The sequence below is a fragment of the Physella acuta genome, unplaced genomic scaffold, assembly GCF_028476545.2.
Source record: "Physella acuta isolate Inbredline_101_S28 unplaced genomic scaffold, ASM2847654v3 ptg000418l, whole genome shotgun sequence".
NCBI classification, from domain to species: domain Eukaryota; kingdom Metazoa; phylum Mollusca; class Gastropoda; family Physidae; genus Physella; species Physella acuta.
In genome coordinates, this window is record NW_026731937.1 from 380,625 (window position 1) to 398,127 (window position 17,503).

Here is a 17,503-nt window from a genome sequence, read left to right on the forward strand (position 1 = left end):
TACATATGTAGGACTATATACTAACATGCAACATGGAATAACGTACAAATTGATAAATACATGAGGTTCAAGTAGAAACGTTTTATAAAACTCATAAACACGTATGCCTATAAGTAAGCAGGACTATACATTTTCGCCTAAATAACGAAAACAAAAGCTTATCTCAGCATACGCCTGACCAATCACCCAAAGTCCATTCTCACTCATCACCACTAGACAACAGAAACAATCACTTATTACCACTGGACAACAGAAACAAAAGCCCGATTCTACCTAAAATTAAACAAACAATACAAATAGCCTATCATATAGACATCCAGCACAAAAACCCACCCTTGATTACTTACTAAAACAACAACACAAAATCTCAAAAACAAGCAATAATTGACAGTAAAAATATCAAGCCAAACTCTACATCCCACTAGACAATACAAATACCCACATGTACAACTAAAACAAAACCTTCTGTACCTTCAGATAAGTGAATCCAATATTATTCTGATTATCCTCCATTGTCTGCAGCCATTTTGGCTTCTCGTCCAAATTAAAATTCATGTAGCCATCTTCCTTCTCGGGGAGTTCAAAGGTCGGCGTCTGGGTACGGTCTATGACGTCATAACGGCGAAGCACTTCATCTCCAACCACCTCGAGCCTAGGCAGTTTGTCCATGGTTCGCACTTTACCCACACGTCAAAACACAACTTCAAAATTTGATAGTTTGTCCATGGTTTGCACTTTACCCACACGTCAAATCACAACTTCAAAATTTGATAGTTCGCCCATTGTTCGCACTTTAACCACACGTCAAACTAAAGTTCAAACCTTGGTAGTTTGTCTATAGTTCGCAATTTACACACACTTTAGCCTTCAAATCTTACGTATAATAGTTGGATTTAAATCTATTGTTAGGTATAAGAACCTTAAGATGTGTTTTTGAAGATTTTGATGATCAAAACAAAATGCCAGTGCTGCTTCTCAAGTAAAACACATTTTTACTTAAAGATGTAGATCTTTAGATATGATAAGCCGAATTTTACAACATTGAAAACTATCGTGCTGATAATACGTAACAATTGTAGAATAGCTGTAGTACTAATAATAACGAAAATAAGCAACAAAACTGAAATGAATTCTTGTTCTTATTGTAATGTCACCAACAGACACCCGAATCTTCCTTAACTGAAAACTTCTGCATACTCGCACATCAATGATAAATATAGGATGTTTCTTGTATCCAGTCTTCGTGGATACTGGCAGTGCTGTAGGATTTAGTGTATCCACATGTGGATTAGCTGAGTATCCAATAAAAAAATCAACTTCACTTAAAAACTCCACCAGAAATTGACAGAAAGATATCCGAAAATCATTTTTTTTAAATCTCGTGCTCGGCTTTTTAATAATTTAAAAACCATTTTACAGATTATAAATCTTTCGCAAAACCATTATTCAAATCATAAAAAAAAATATCGCGAAATTATATGTAAAGGGAAACAACCATTTTTACGGCCGAGGCAAGTCTAGCGACAAGGGAACAGACACAGGTAGTTTACTGTCACATCGCGCTAGTAAAAAAACACAAGTTCTAAAATAAACGTTTCGATCATATGATAATATACTGAATGATAATTGTGATTTAATGTAAACCTTCTAAAAGTTCTAAAAGCTGAATGTTATTGCAAGGTTTGTGGATGAATAAGTAAGTAAAGAGGTCGGTTTAGAAATGGGTTAATATATTAATTTAGAAAAAATGTACTCTAGTTAATGATCTGTATATTTCTTTTGTGACATTACGTAAACAGCTGGCTTCGGAATGTTTCTTTGTCACACATATACTCAAGTTCAGTTTAAGGTGAAATGTTAGTTATATCAAATACTTATATCACCTGTATCTGTTATATTAGTAATTACAAAACGAAGATAAATCAATTTTTAAACATAAATGTTAAATGAAATGTGGCAAATCTGTAACATTTTTAAAAATGTAGTAAATATTTGATTTACTTTGCCGTGAGATATTTTAGTCAGATGTATAGTCCTTGAGACCATTGATCTTGAAATTCACACCCACCCACCCATATATATATATATATGCATATATATATGCATATATATATATGCATATATATATATATATATATATATATATATATATATATATATATATATATATATATATATATATATATATATATATATATATGACCATATTGTGTGCGCGTCAAAGAACGTTTTACAGTACTAAGCGCAGATCTAATTAAATTTGCGAATTATCATCGCCTCCAGGTCTAGTATGCTAATGAGATCGGCGAGCCCTAATCCAGAAAACGGTTTGGCTTAATCCCAATATCTGCCAACATTTATCCCACAATCTGCCGACATCAGGGATAGGAATGTCATTCAACCGGTCCCACCCTCTCGTCAAAGGGACGACGGTAACCGTCGAGTCGATGTAGACCGGATGGGACACGATGTTTAAGTTTGACGGATGAAAGTAGAAGTGTATAGGGTAGGGTGTGGTGATAGTGTGACCGATATTGGGGTGGGGTGATAGTGTGACCGATATTGGGGTGGGGTGTGGTGATAGTGTGGCCGATATTGGGGTAGGGTGTGGTGATCGTGTGGTCGGTATGGGGTCGTGGTGATAGTGTGGCCGATTTTGGGGTTGGGGTGATGGTGTGGCCGTTATTGGGGGTGTGGTGATAGTGTAGCTGATATTGGGGTGGGGTGGGGTGATAGTGTGGCCGATATTGGGGTGGGGTGTGGTGATAGTGTGGCCGATATTGGGGTGGGGTGTGGTGATAGTGTGGCCGATATTGGGGTGGGGTGTGGTGATAGTGTGGCCGATATTGGGGTGTTGTGTGGTGATAGTGTGGGCCGATATTGGGGTGGGGTGATAGTGTGGCCGATATTGGGGTGGGGTGTGGTGATAGTGTGGCCGATATTGGGGTGGGGTGTGGTGATAGTGTGGCCGATATTGGGGTGGGGTGTGGTGATAGTGTGGCCGATATTGGGGTGTGGTGATTGTGTGGCCGATATTGTGGTGGGGTGTGGTGATAGTGTGGTCGATATTGGGGTGGGGTGTGGTGATAGTGTGGCCGATATTGGGGTGGGGTGGGGTGATAGTGTGACCAATATTGGGGTGGGGTGTGGTGATATTGTGGCCGATATTGGGGTGGGGTGTGGTGATAGTGTGGCCGATATTGGGGTGGGGTGTGGTGATAGTGTGGTCGATATTGGGGTGGGGTGTGGTGATAGTGTGGCCGATATTGGGGTGGGGTGTGGTGATAGTGTGGCCGATATTGGGGTGGGGTGTGGTGATAGTGTGGTCGATATTGGGGTGTGGTGATTGTGTGGCCGATATTGTGGTGGGGTGATAGTGTGGCCGATATTGGGGTGGGGTGTGGTGATAGTGTGGTCGATATTGGGGTGGGGTGTGGTGATAGTGTGGCCGATATTGGGGTGTGGTGATTGTGTGGCCGATATTGTGGTGGGGTGATAGTGTGGCCGATATTGGGGTGGGGTGTGGTGATAGTGTGGCCGATATTGGGGTGGGGTGTGGTGACAGTATGACTGACACATGTGTAGCATTATGTTGGGTGATCGTTTAATCACTTATACAACACACGTGTATAAGTTACCCCTCCCACTTAGTCGACAACATAGTGTTAAACATTTCAACGAGGCAGGCTGGTGTTTTATGTGTTTTTGACAAAGATCAGTTGGATTTAATGGTGTGGGTTCTGTTTCTAGCCTCTGTCTGGTCTAGTTTTGTGAGTCCCAAGTCTTGACTGCAGTAGATTTAGGTTTTGCCCATGTCTTAGCCCCAGTAGAATAAGTTTAGTGGGTTCCATGTCTTAGCTAGAATATATTTAATTTTCTGGGTCCAATGCATTATTTCTATCAGATACAGTTTTATATGTTTCGTGTCTTGTTTAATCTGGTTTAAGGTGTGACCCCTGAGTCTGCTTTAGATATGAGTGTCCCATGTCTTACCATGATCCTAGTTAGTTCTATGGGATTTAAATCAGTTTGATAGATTTTAAAATGTTAAACATAATAAATCTAGACAAAGCGATGCTTTTCTTCTATTAGTTCTTAATCTTAAAAGCAAATAGATGTACGTTTTCCTACAACTAACTAATTGGGAATTTTAACATTTAAACAATTGCTGTTGCATATATAATATATTATATATATGTAATATATGGTATTGTCGTGTATTTGGAATATTTTATCAATTAATTATTTTCTATATGATTTATTTAAGGTTTTAGAGGTAAGTCAATCCATATCTGTTGAGTACAAGACTTCTGTTGTAGAAAGTTAAAGCAACAGGTTATAATGCTGGCCATATAATCTCTTTAGAGAAACTGGTCACCTCTACTTCATCTGTCCTTTATACCCCCAGGTACGAAAGTAATCTTTACTTTTTTTGTCAGCAATTTGTGTCGAAATCTCTAACCCAAATCTCTTTGAAAAGCACAACATGATTTGTTTACTTCCGTTTATTAAATGCAATATGAACATGGAATAGAATATTGGTATTATGAAAGGGTTTGAGAACTAGTGTTGAGTTTTAGATAAAATATTGTTAAGATAAAATATTGTTTAGTATTGTAAAAATATATTCTTATATATATTTATTATCATAAGACGCTTTATTATTATGGCTAACTCACAAACTCCCTTCTCAACAACTAGATCTATACCCCCGCCTTACAACATCTCTATCTTAAGACACGTCCACATTACAATACGTCCACCCTACCACACCTCCACCTTACCACCCCTACCCTACCACACCTCCACACCTCCACCGTACCACCCCCCACCGTACCACACCTCCACTCTTACCACCCCCACCCTACCACACCTCCACACCTCCACCTTACCACCCCTTACCCTACCACACATCCACACCTCCACCTTACCACCCCCTATCCTAACACACCTCCACCTTACCACCCCCTACCCTACCACACCTCCACCTTACCACCCCTTACCCTACCACACCTCCACACCTCCACCTTACCACCCCTATCCTACCACAACTCCACACCTCCACCTTACCACCCCTTACCCTACCACACCTCCACACCTCCACCTTACCACCCCCACCCTACCACACCTCCACACCTCCACCTTACCACCCCCTACCCTACCACACCTCCACACCTCCACCTTACCACCCCCTACCCTACCACACCTCCACACCTCCACCTTACCCCCCCCCCTACCCTACCACACCTCCACACCTCCACCTTACCACCCCCTACCCTACCACACCTCCACACCTCCACACCTCCACCTTACCACCCCCTATCCTACCACAACTCCACCTTACCACCCCCTACCCTACCACACCTCCACACCTCCACCTTACCACTCCCTACCCTACCACACCTCCACACCTCCACCTTACCACCCCCTATCCTAACACACCTCCACACCTCCACCTTACCACCCCCTATCCTAACACACCTCCACCTTACCACCCCCTACCCTACCACACCTCCACACCTCCACCTTACCACCCCCTATCCTAACACACCTCCACCTTACCACCCCCTATCCTAACACACCTCCACCTTACCACCCCCTACCCTACCACACCTCCACACCTCCACCTTACCACCCCCTATCCTAACACACCTCCACCTTACCACCCCCTATCCTAACACACCTCCACCTTACCACCCCCTACCCTACCACACCTCCACCTTACCACCCCCTACCCTACCACACCTCCACCTTACCACCCCCCTACCCTACCACACCTCCACACCTCCACCTTACCACCCCCTATCCTACCACACCTCCACCTTACCACCCCCTACCCTACCACACCTCCACACCTCCACCTTACCACCCCCTATCCTACCACACCTCCACCTTACCACCCCCTACCCTACCACACCTCCACCTTACCACCCCATACCCTACCACACCTCCACACCTCCACCTTACCACCCCCTATCCTACCACACCTCCACCTTACCACCCCCTACCCTACCACACCTCCACACCTCCACCTTACCACCCCCTACCCTACCACACCTCCACACCTCCACCTTACCACCCCCTACCCTACCACACCTCCACACCTCCACCTTACCACCCCCTACCCTACCACACCTCCACACCTCCACCGTACCACCCCCTATCCTACCACAACTCCACCTTACCACCCCCTACCCTACCACACCTCCACACCTCCACCTTACCACCCCCTACCCTACCACACCTCCACAACTCCACCTTACCACCCCCTACCCTACCACACCTCCACCTTACCACCCCCTATCCTACCACACCTCCACCTTACCACCCCCTACCCTACCACACCTCCACCTTACCACCCCCTATCCTACCACACCTCCACCTTACCACCCCCTATCCTACCACACCTCCACCTTACCACCCCCTACCCTACCACACCTCCACACCTCCACCTTACCACCCCCTATCCTACCACACCTCCACACCTCCACCTTACCACCCCCTACCCTACCACACCTCCACACCTCCACCTTACCACCCCCTACCCTACCACACCTCCACACCTCCACCTTACCACCCCCTACCCTACCACACCTCCACACCTCCACCTTACCACCCCCTACCCTACCACACCTCCACACCTCCACCTTACCCCCCCCTACCCTACCACACCTCCACACCTCCACCTTACCACCCCCTACCCTACCACACCTCCACACCTCCACCTTACCACCCCCTACCCTACCACACCTCCACACCTCCACCTTACCACTCCCTACCCTACCACACCTCCACACCTCCACCTTACCACCCCCTATCCTAACACACCTCCACACCTCCACCTTACCACCCCCTATCCTAACACACCTCCACCTTACCACCCCCTACCCTACCACACCTCCACACCTCCACCTTACCACCCCCTATCCTAACACACCTCCACCTTACCACCCCCTATCCTAACACACCTCCACACCTCCACCTTACCACCCCCTATCCTAACACACCTCCACCTTACCACCCCCTACCCTACCACACCTCCACCTTACCACCCCCTACCCTACCACACCTCCACCTTACCACCCCCTACCCTACCACACCTCCACACCTCCACCTTACCACCCCCTACCCTACCACACCTCCACACCTCCACCTTACCACCCCCTACCCTACCACACCTCCACACCTCCACCTTACCACCCCCTATCCTACCACAACTCCACCTTACCACCCCCTACCCTACCACACCTCCACCTTACCACCCCCTACCCTACCACACCTCCACCTTACCACCCCCTACCCTACCACACCTCCACCTTACCACCCCCTACCCTACCACACCTCCACCTTACCACCCCCACCCTACCACACCTCCACCTTACCACCCCCTATCCTACCACAACTCCACCTTACCACCCCCTACCCTACCACACCTCCACCTTACCACCCCCTACCCTACCACACCTCCACCTTACCACCCCCTACCCTACCACACCTCCACCTTACCACCCCCTATCCTACCACACCTCCACCTTACCACCCCCTATCCTACCACACCTCCACCTTACCACCCCCTACCCTACCACACCTCCACCTTACCACCCCCTATCCTACCACAACTCCACCTTACCACCCCCTACCCTACCACACCTCCACCTTACCACCCCCTACCCTACCACACCTCCACCTTACCACCCCCTACCCTACCACACCTCCACCTTACCACCCCCTATCCTACCACACCTCCACACCTCCACCTTACCACCCCCTACCCTACCACACCTCCACCTTACCACCCCCTACCCTACCACACCTCCACCTTACCACCCCCTACCCTACCACACCTCCACCTTACCACCCCCACCCTACCACACCTCCACACCTCCACCTTACCACCCCCTACCCTACCACACCTCCACACCTCCACCTTACCACCCCCTACCCTACCACACCTCCACACCTCCACCTTACCACCCCCTACCCTACCACACCTCCACACCTCCACCTTACCACCCCCTATCCTACCACAACTCCACCTTACCACCCCCTACCCTACCACACCTCCACCTTACCACCCCCTACCCTACCACACCTCCACCTTACCACCCCCTACCCTACCACACCTCCACCTTACCACCCCCTACCCTACCACACCTCCACCTTACCACCCCCTATCCTACCACACCTCCACCTTACCACCCCCTACCCTACCACACCTCCACCTTACCACCCCCTATCCTACCACACCTCCACCTTACCACCCCCTATCCTACCACAACTCCACCTTACCACCCCCTATCCTACCACAACTCCACCTTACCACCCCCACCCTACCACACCGCCACTCTACCACACCTCTACATTACCACACCTCGCCCAAAGTACTATAGCGGTTACCAATCACATTCGTGGACAACCATAACATACATGTTCTGACCCCGCACCAAAACAACATCAATGACTTAACCACCATACACATATACACACGATCACTAACGTAACAATCCTACACCCCCCCCCCCTAGCCAAACACAGACAACTCGACAAAACTAGAGTCTAACGATGAAGCAGATGATAACGTTAATCGTGACTAAACCTCCAACAATAACAACATCAATGACTACACACCATATACACACATGGTCACTAACGTAACCATCATACACCCCCCTATACACACCATTACCGTCTTAACCCTCCTGCACTCACCCCCCCCCCCCCTAGCCAAACACAGACAACTCGACAAAACACGAGTCTAACGATGAAGCAGACGCTAACGTTAATCGTGACTAAACCTCCAACAATAACAACATACATCCCGCGGGCATCCGCCGCCATTTTGTATCGCGCTACGCAACAGGTACGTAACCGATCACGTGACCAGCTCCCAAATCGAGGCTGATTAGCCTCAAGCCTGGGGCATGAATATGTTCTATTAACCAGAACATTCGCAACAACATTTTAAAACAAGTATTTGAAACATAAAATAAGCCACACACACGTACACACACACACATACACACACAACAACAACACACACGCACGCAAACACACACGCAAACACGCACGCACTCACGCACGCGCACACGCACGCACACACACACACACACACACACCCACACACACACGCGAGCATCTCTCTCACCCATGTTACCAGCCGCTAGGCCCGTGGGTTTCCGACATGGTCTCCCCCCCCCTTCCCCTCGTATCACACCAGGGGCGGAACTACAGTGCCGCCAGACCCCGCAATGCGGGGGGGGGGGGGGGGGGCCACGCCATTTAGGGGCCCACAGCCGACCATAATTTTTTTCAAACTTTTAAAAATTTTCTTGCATTTTTGACTTGATGGTTGTTTTGTAAAAAAGATTACCGTAACTGCGGTAGGATTATCTTTATTCTATAGACACCACCCCAGGCTCTGGTATATTATTTTTCCCTTTGTTTTTAAAGCACTGTGATAGCCGAGTCCTCTTTCTCCTACAATCAAACTTATCAAAAATAAGCAAACGTGTCAAACCACTTCCATGACTTATTTCCCTTTTTTAAATAGTCAAATATGGGTGCTCATAAGCTCCTTTTAATAGATTTGTACTTAACAAATTGAAAAACAATTATTTCTTTTAATTGTTTTTTTTTATAAAGTAGCTACTAAAGAATGACATCGTATAAAAAGTAAATGTGTTTAAAGTTAATAATATAAATAAAAAAAACATAAAAATAAACATAACACGAGACACCATTACTTATACAAAGCTTGCATGGTTTATATTCTTTTTACCGACTTGGAGGTCAAATTGTCTTATAACAGAAATAAAATAAAACTGATTTTCACAAACACTCTAGTTCACTTACGCACATGACATGATGTTGTAATTTGCTTTAATTTAAATTTTTTAAATTTATTACAACCCGAACAGGCCAGAAATGAGTATCCTATGTTCGTATTTTGTGTTTATATATATATATATATATATATATATATATATATATATATATATATATATATATATATATATATATATTATAATAATATATATGGGGAGGGGGGGGGGGGGGCTAAAAAATTTTTTTGCGGGGTGGCCCTTTTTTTCTAGTTCCGCCACTGTATCACACCACCCAGCTTGAATATGAGGGTCACTTCTGTAAAAAGCTGACATACGGTCTCGTGCTCGTGTTCCGAACTCGTGTCTTTCGGGTTAGCAAGCGCAGTCTACCTTCGTCCACCAAGTGAATGTATCTATCGTGATTTTTAAAATAAATTAAAAATAAATAAATAAATAAACATACAGAAAATGCTAAAGAAATAGCTAAAAATAATTGTAAAATCATATTCCTTTTGTTCCCAGTGTCAACACACGTGACCCATTGGTCAGTGCCGGTCAGATGTCAACATACACACCTGTAGCTGACCTGATCTGTGGGTGGTCACATGACGTGTAGGGGTCATCTGAGTGAAAGAAGAACCAGAACATACCATGAACACAGTGCTGTATTATAAGATCAAATATTGGTTCATTGGTTGTGTATTTGCCGCGTGTAACTTTATACTTTACGATGGTGAGTACATACACGCAACTATATATACATCATATATATGTATATACATCATATATATATATATATATAATATAAAGGCTATATATTATATATAATATAGTAATATATGTTATATGTACATATGCTATATATACATAGACAATATATATATATATATATATATATATATATATATATATATATATATATATATATATATATATACATATAATTTTAATTTGGGGTTCAGATGTAATGAGACACATGGACAGAAAGCAATTTGCCCCCAATTTGCTTCAAGTCAAAGAACTATTCTTGCTAATAATTTGGATAAACTTAAACATTTATTTAGATTTATGCCATTCACAATATGACAATAAATAAAAAAATAAGCCGAGTTTCTATTAAGATTTATCTATTGAGACTTGCGCTCATTTGTAACAGCGAATTAAGATACGTTTTTTTATTGTAACAGTAAATTAAGATACGTTTTTTTATTGTAACAATATGTAACAATTTTATTGTAACAACTCTGGGGAATCTTTTTCGGGCAATTATTTTTTGAATGTTAAAATTTTTTAAATGTTAAAATTCCCAATACATATGTTATTTATTGGTGACTTTTCATTTTTACATTCTCGTTTACAAAATAAAGAGAAAGTATTGTAATCGTGCAAAAAAAAAGTTTTGCAATCTTGTCCATATATCTGTGTGTGTGTGATTGTATTATGTGTATGTGTGTGTGTGTGTGTGTCTGTAAACACGATAACTAGAGTAATTTAAAAATGGATTTAAAATATTGTCTATATCCCGAGTTGCCATCCCCCGTAGTGTTATATAAGAATATTCCAGAAAGTTTAGGGGAGATCACTCCCGGTTTATTGGATAATTATTGTTGTTTTGATTTGCTTGAAGCAAGGTTTTCTTTCACGTCAGATTATCTTGGTCCACGGCCCGAGTTCAAATCCTTCCCGGTGCGACGTGACAAGACAAACAACACGTCGCTTTATTCTTATTACTGGGTGTACTCCAAACATCGATACCCGACACCAAACATGACGCAAGTATCGATTGATTGGGAGCATCAAAGGTGAGCGAGAATGTCTGTTAGTTGAAGTCTGGCGACAAGGTTGTGGATGGTCTTAGAAAAGTCTTTATGGAAATCGTGTAATAGTGTAATCTAATAGTTGCCAGTATAGGTTCAGGGGCCATGATAGGACTATGAAGGGTTATTAAATGTCTGGCCATTCAAGCTTTAAAATTGGCCAGTCAAGGTCTAAAATGGCTAATAAATCTAAACGTGGCAAATAAAGGCCCAAGTGGCCAGTCGATATAAAAGTTGTCACTCAATGTAAAAAATTGGCCAGTCAATCTAAAAAATTTGCCAGTCTAATCTAAAAGTAGCCAGTAAATGCCTAAATGACCATACGATATTAAAGTGGTCACTCAATCTAAAAAATTTGCCAGTCTAATCTAAAAATAGCCAGTAAAGGCTACAATGGCAAGCTGATATGAACGATGGTCAGTTAAGGACATTCTAATCATGTCTGTAAAGTGGGCAGAAAAATGTGATAGCAGAACCATAACAATTTCCAGCAACTTATACACTTGGCAGTCTAAGGATGGCCATATAGGGGTCCCGACTTAGCTTGTTATAAACTTCTTCATATTGATTCAGATTTAACACAATATATATATATATATATATATATATATATATATATATATATATATATATATATATATATATATATATAATACTCACAACAAAGCTGAACATTTGCAGGCGAACTATAGAGAAGGTGTGTAGTACTATTCAAGACTCGAACACAAATCATTCAGCGCGGGGGATTCTAGCCTGGCAAATTATGTATTGCCCCGTGGGTGGAGCGGCCTCCACGTTTCTCAAGAAAATGATGTACCAGATTAAAAAGACAGACCCATTCCGGTAAGTAGTGAGACCTCAAATATAAGACACATTTAATGCGGTAAAATGTGGTATCTATAATACAGAAACAGAAATATTAGTAGTCAGCCCTAGTCGTACCTCTTGCGCTTATTAGTAGGACAGGAAATACACAGAGAAACCCAATGCGGTTAATTGTTTGATCTAGAGCAGTGGTTCCCAACCTTTTTCGAGTGGCGACCCCCTTTTATAAAAATTAAGTCACCCGCGACCCCCATAGAATTAAAAAGCCGAAATTAGTAAGAAATTAATAAGCACTAAAATAAGATTTTGTAGTAGACTTACGATATGAACTACTCTTGATAACTGTTTTAATACCATGAGTAAAATTGCATAATATTCACTAAACAATCGCGGTTAATTTTTTTTAAAGTATTTTTTTTGTTAACGCCAACCTATGTCATTATCATTATCTTAATTTTGTTTTTAATCGAAAAATAGTGTTCAGAATAAAATTATATTCTCGAAAATTCAATCAATTTTACGTTTGGATATAAATGGTTAATACTACACCAAAATTGTGTCTGAAGATTTTCATCTTACGCGGAATCATTCTAGAAATCAAAGAATTCATCTTGTAATTCATCGGGAATGCTGGCAACATCAAGGGAAGAAGAGAATGGATAATGCGTCAATGCAGATTCTTTTTTTTTCAGCTCAGAGAAATAGCGCTGCAGTTCGTTTTCAATAGATTCAAGATGCCCAGAAATTTCTTCTTTCAAAATTTAAATTATCCCACAATTAGATTCATCTACCACACTGCAGAGTTTCTCAAATTTACAATATTTCCAAGATTTATTTTCTTCGCCGATTTTGCAGCTTTGTTAAAAATGCCCCGAGATTATCATGGAAAGTGATAATATTCGTTCATTTTCCCTGAAGCTTCAGGTTATGCTTATGTTGATTTTCGAACACATCTGCTAGGTATGATACTCTCTCCAACCACTCTATGTCGTTTTAAGTATACCAAAAGGTCTTGTTTCCTTTGCATTTCCAAGAACAATTTGATTTCAGATTTGAATTCAAAAACACGATTCACAACAATTCCTTTGACAGCCAGCGCACTGTAGTGTAGAAGAGCAGAACCTCGTGATCTTTATTCAGGTCTTTGCTCAGTTCTTTGAAGGCTCCAGATTTTATATAATTTACGACTTATACTAGCAATGGAGTCTTGATGGCGATTGGTGAGTTCAGTGATTAGGGAGCTAAATCTTTTCTGTTTTCTGAAAGCCCGATTTTGACCAAAACATGCAGCGTTTGATGAGATTTTCTCCTATTGTGTTTTTTTTTGCTTGGCATTTTCTGTCGCGACTTCATGTGATGCTTGCACTAATGCTGTGTTTCCTTGGTGAAAACTTCCTGTTCGATCAAGTCTCAGACGTTTGCAACTAGCTTCATACCGACGAAAGAACTCCATATCTTTTTTGGTGTGTTTCGAATGACTCGTGTCAAATGACGTTTTAGTTTTGAAGATTTCATAAATTCGTGACTGAGAACAACTTTGTACAGTGCGCTTTGCTTCTTCTCTATTCCCTTTCCAGTGATGTTAGTAAAGCCGAATTTCAAAAATTCTTCTAAATATTTATGTTTTGTTTCAAATTACTAAGGTTTAGTATACCAGTTGGCGACCCCCCAGAAAGCCCTTCGCGACCCCCAGGGGGGTCGCGACCCCCAGGTTGGGAACCCGTGATCTAGAGTATACAGATACACGCTGCAGCAACTCATAAAAGTTTCGTTAAGTTCTATTTCAAATCCCTTAAGATTAACGTGTACTTTGTCTCTCTGTCTGTCTCTCCCTCTTTTTTTTCACTATATGAAGAACCACTTATGTTGTCTTCGAAACTCACTTCAGATGATCCGTTAAAATAAAACTTTTAATTCTTTAGATCACATTTGAAAGTACCCTTCAAATTAACTTCTTCCTCTTTAGGCCACATTTTGAAGTACTTGTTAAATTAACTTCTCTTTCTCTTTAAATTACTTTTTCTTTAATTACTTGTTAAATTAACTTCTCTCTCTTTAAATTACTTTTTCTTTAATTACTTGTTAAATTAACTTCTCTCTCTCTCTCTCTCTCTCTTTAAATTACTTTTTCTTTAATTACTTGTTAAATTAACTTCTCTCCCTTTAAATTACTTGTTCTTAAAGTACTTGTTAAAATAACTTCTCTCCCTTTAAATTACTTTTTAAAGTACTTGTCAACATCCTTTCTATCTTTAGATCACCATTTGAGATACCGTCAAAGTTCATCCGTGAATGTCCGAAGTGTTTCAACTATGTCGACCTGTACAACAACACCCAGTTTGCCACCCCCGGGGAAAAAATTAAAAACTTGATGTTTGTACGGGACCCATGGAGCAGACTCTTCTCCGCCTACGTCGATAAACTCTACTCCCCCAACCCGCGGTACTGGACCAAATGGGGCGTCCCGGCCGTCAAAAAATTCAGACAAAATCCTTCCGAGCTTTCCTTGAGGTGCGGCCATGACGTCACGTTTTCAGAATTCCTCCTGCATCACCTGTCCCCGGGTCAAGGTCAGATGGACGCCGACCTCCTCCCAGCAGTAGACCTGTGTCGGCCTTGCACGGTCCCCTACGACTATATCGGTCACACGACCGTGTTTGAAAGAGACCTGTCCTACGTCTTCACGAACTGGCTCGATGGAAAAACCTCACAAACTGGACTCCACACTCTCGCTGAGGACTTTGTCATCAACGAGATTGAAGACTCGGTTTTAAGCCCCTTCCAAGAATGGAGTGAGGCGATAACACAGTGTATGTCGAAGCTAAGCGCAGCGCGTCGTATATGGAGGAGACTCCAATTTCGGGGAATCATCAGCACCAATTTATCTTTCCCGTCGAACATCACTCAGCAGGTGATCCAAGACATGAATGCGTACGATTTCATCGATATTTTAACCAGTGCCGCGCAGAAGTCAAGGGCGTACCAAAACCTGAGACAGCAGAAGAGGAAAGTGTACACAAAAGCGTACATGTCTATAAGTTCAAGTCTCATGAACAGGATCAACCAGGTGTATGATCTAGATTTTAAGATGTTCAATTTTAGGCGATGGCCAAGAGAAAGATTAGCCAAGCAAAATATTTTTGAAGTTTAAACATGGGTTTAAAAACAAGAAAGGTTGAAGCGAGAATGAAAATTTGAGGATGTGAGTCTTTGAGGGTTGGTGGGCTACGTCGCAAGGGTATTGATGTGTGGTCGGTGGTTTTCTTTGGCGTTTACTTAAAGGAAGAATTTGTCTTGAGATTAGTTTGACGGCTGGAAAACGTGAAGACAAGGGCATTGTTGAATTGTAGAGGATGGGGGGTTGGAGGGGGGGGGGGGGGTCAGGTTGGCTGTGATAATTAAAATTAAGTGTTGAAAGGACAACGCAAGTCATCTTTTCATTTGTTCAGTAAGGGAAGTAACATATTCCACTGACGCCCAAATCTAAAGAGGTTTAGTTTAAAATTATCGATTAGTGTGTCTTATAAGAGATCTATTATTCAAATGTCTACATTTCCTATGTATTTGCTTGTCGCCAAGATAGTTAGAAGGTAGGGAAAAGATGGAGTATGTAGTAAACCAAGATAATAATACAATTTAGGTTATCGATAGTTATGTTAGCCAATAAATCGTTTTTCCATGAATATAAATTTAAGACCCTAGGTTTTTTAATCAAAACATGTAAAAAAACATCACAGCGTTTTATATTAATTTGAATTAAAATAAAATATTCAAATTATTCAATTTTCATTCTATTTTACTTTATATAAGTGAACATGTTCTGTACTATACTTATTATACATGTTATATGTTCTGTATTATATATGTGTAAAAGTTCTGTATTATAAATATGTGTTCTGTATTATATGAATTAAATTCTGTATTATATGTACACGTTTGTACGTTGTGAAGAGATGGGGAATAAAAGAAATGTGCAGGAGTATGCACTTATTCATTTTTATAAAGTAATAAATAAAAACATATATTTAAGCCTATGGTCTTGTGTATCATCTATATACTACTAAAAGTCAAGTTTGTTTACATGTTTGAATATTTATTTTTTTGTTTGTTTGTTTGTTTGCCTGATTGACTATCTCGCATGGTTGCACTCATCGTGGAAAGCTGTAAAATAGTATGTAGGTAGAGAAAAATTTTTGTTTTAAGACAGACTGTTAATCACACATTTATTTAAAGACGTTAATTAATTTATTGATTTATTCATACGCAGAGTAACCCATTTTTTTAAAAAGTTTAGAACTACCACTACACTCGGCGGGACCGTGACGTCACAGTTTTTTTGTTTACTCTTTAGTACAATAAAATGGCGGCGTCTATCGAAGAAAATTGTGTTCCCATTCAAAAGTTTAACGCGTTCTAAATCTAATTTTCTGTCGGTCATAACTTTAACAATACGTCCGTTTGCTGTATTTATTACGTTCCAACACTTATATCAATTTTAAACTGTCTTTTTTCATTTAGTTTTACAATAAATTTCTCTAGATCTAAAGATCAGCTGTCGAAGGAAAGTTATGAATCTAGCCTAGATCTAGATCTAGCCTAGATCTAGGTCACTAGACTCAATGTAAATTCTAGATCTAGACTTAATGTAAATTCTACATCTAGAATCTATTTCAGGACTTAATACATCTAGAATCTATTTCAGGCCTTAATTATTTTATATAAATCTTTGTTTGGCTAATTTAAGATAAAATTTAATTTGAAAGTTACTAGATTCTACTACTAGACTTAGATCTAGATCTATGCGCGGAGACTTAAAAGTATAGTATAAAAATTCATTTGTGACGTCACGAGTAAATAGCTAAGTTGGTAGCGTAGTCCGCTCTCATGCGGGTGGTACAGGTTCTAGACCAATATGTCAATGATATTTTTTTTTTCAATTTTTTTTTTTTTTTAGATGTGAATGATAAAGTTGCCTATCTGAACTTGGCAGGATACAGGGCAGGTGAAGTAGAGTTCATCTGTTTCTTTGTCCTAAGC

At 41.6% G+C, this 17,503-nt stretch overlaps 1 protein-coding gene across 1 annotated transcript; it reads left to right on the forward strand.

Moving 5' to 3' along the window:
- Positions 1-10,351: 10,351 nt before the first annotated feature.
- Positions 10,352-15,794, forward strand: LOC131942657 (uncharacterized). The gene is made up of 4 exons (XM_059302555.1): positions 10,352-10,557; positions 11,473-11,626; positions 12,323-12,484; positions 14,723-15,794. Exons 1-4 carry the CDS (start codon positions 10,476-10,478, stop codon positions 15,615-15,617), a joined length of 1,293 nt encoding a protein of 430 aa, XP_059158538.1. The 5' UTR covers positions 10,352-10,475; the 3' UTR covers positions 15,618-15,794.
- The last annotated feature ends 1,709 nt before the right edge of the window (positions 15,795-17,503 follow it).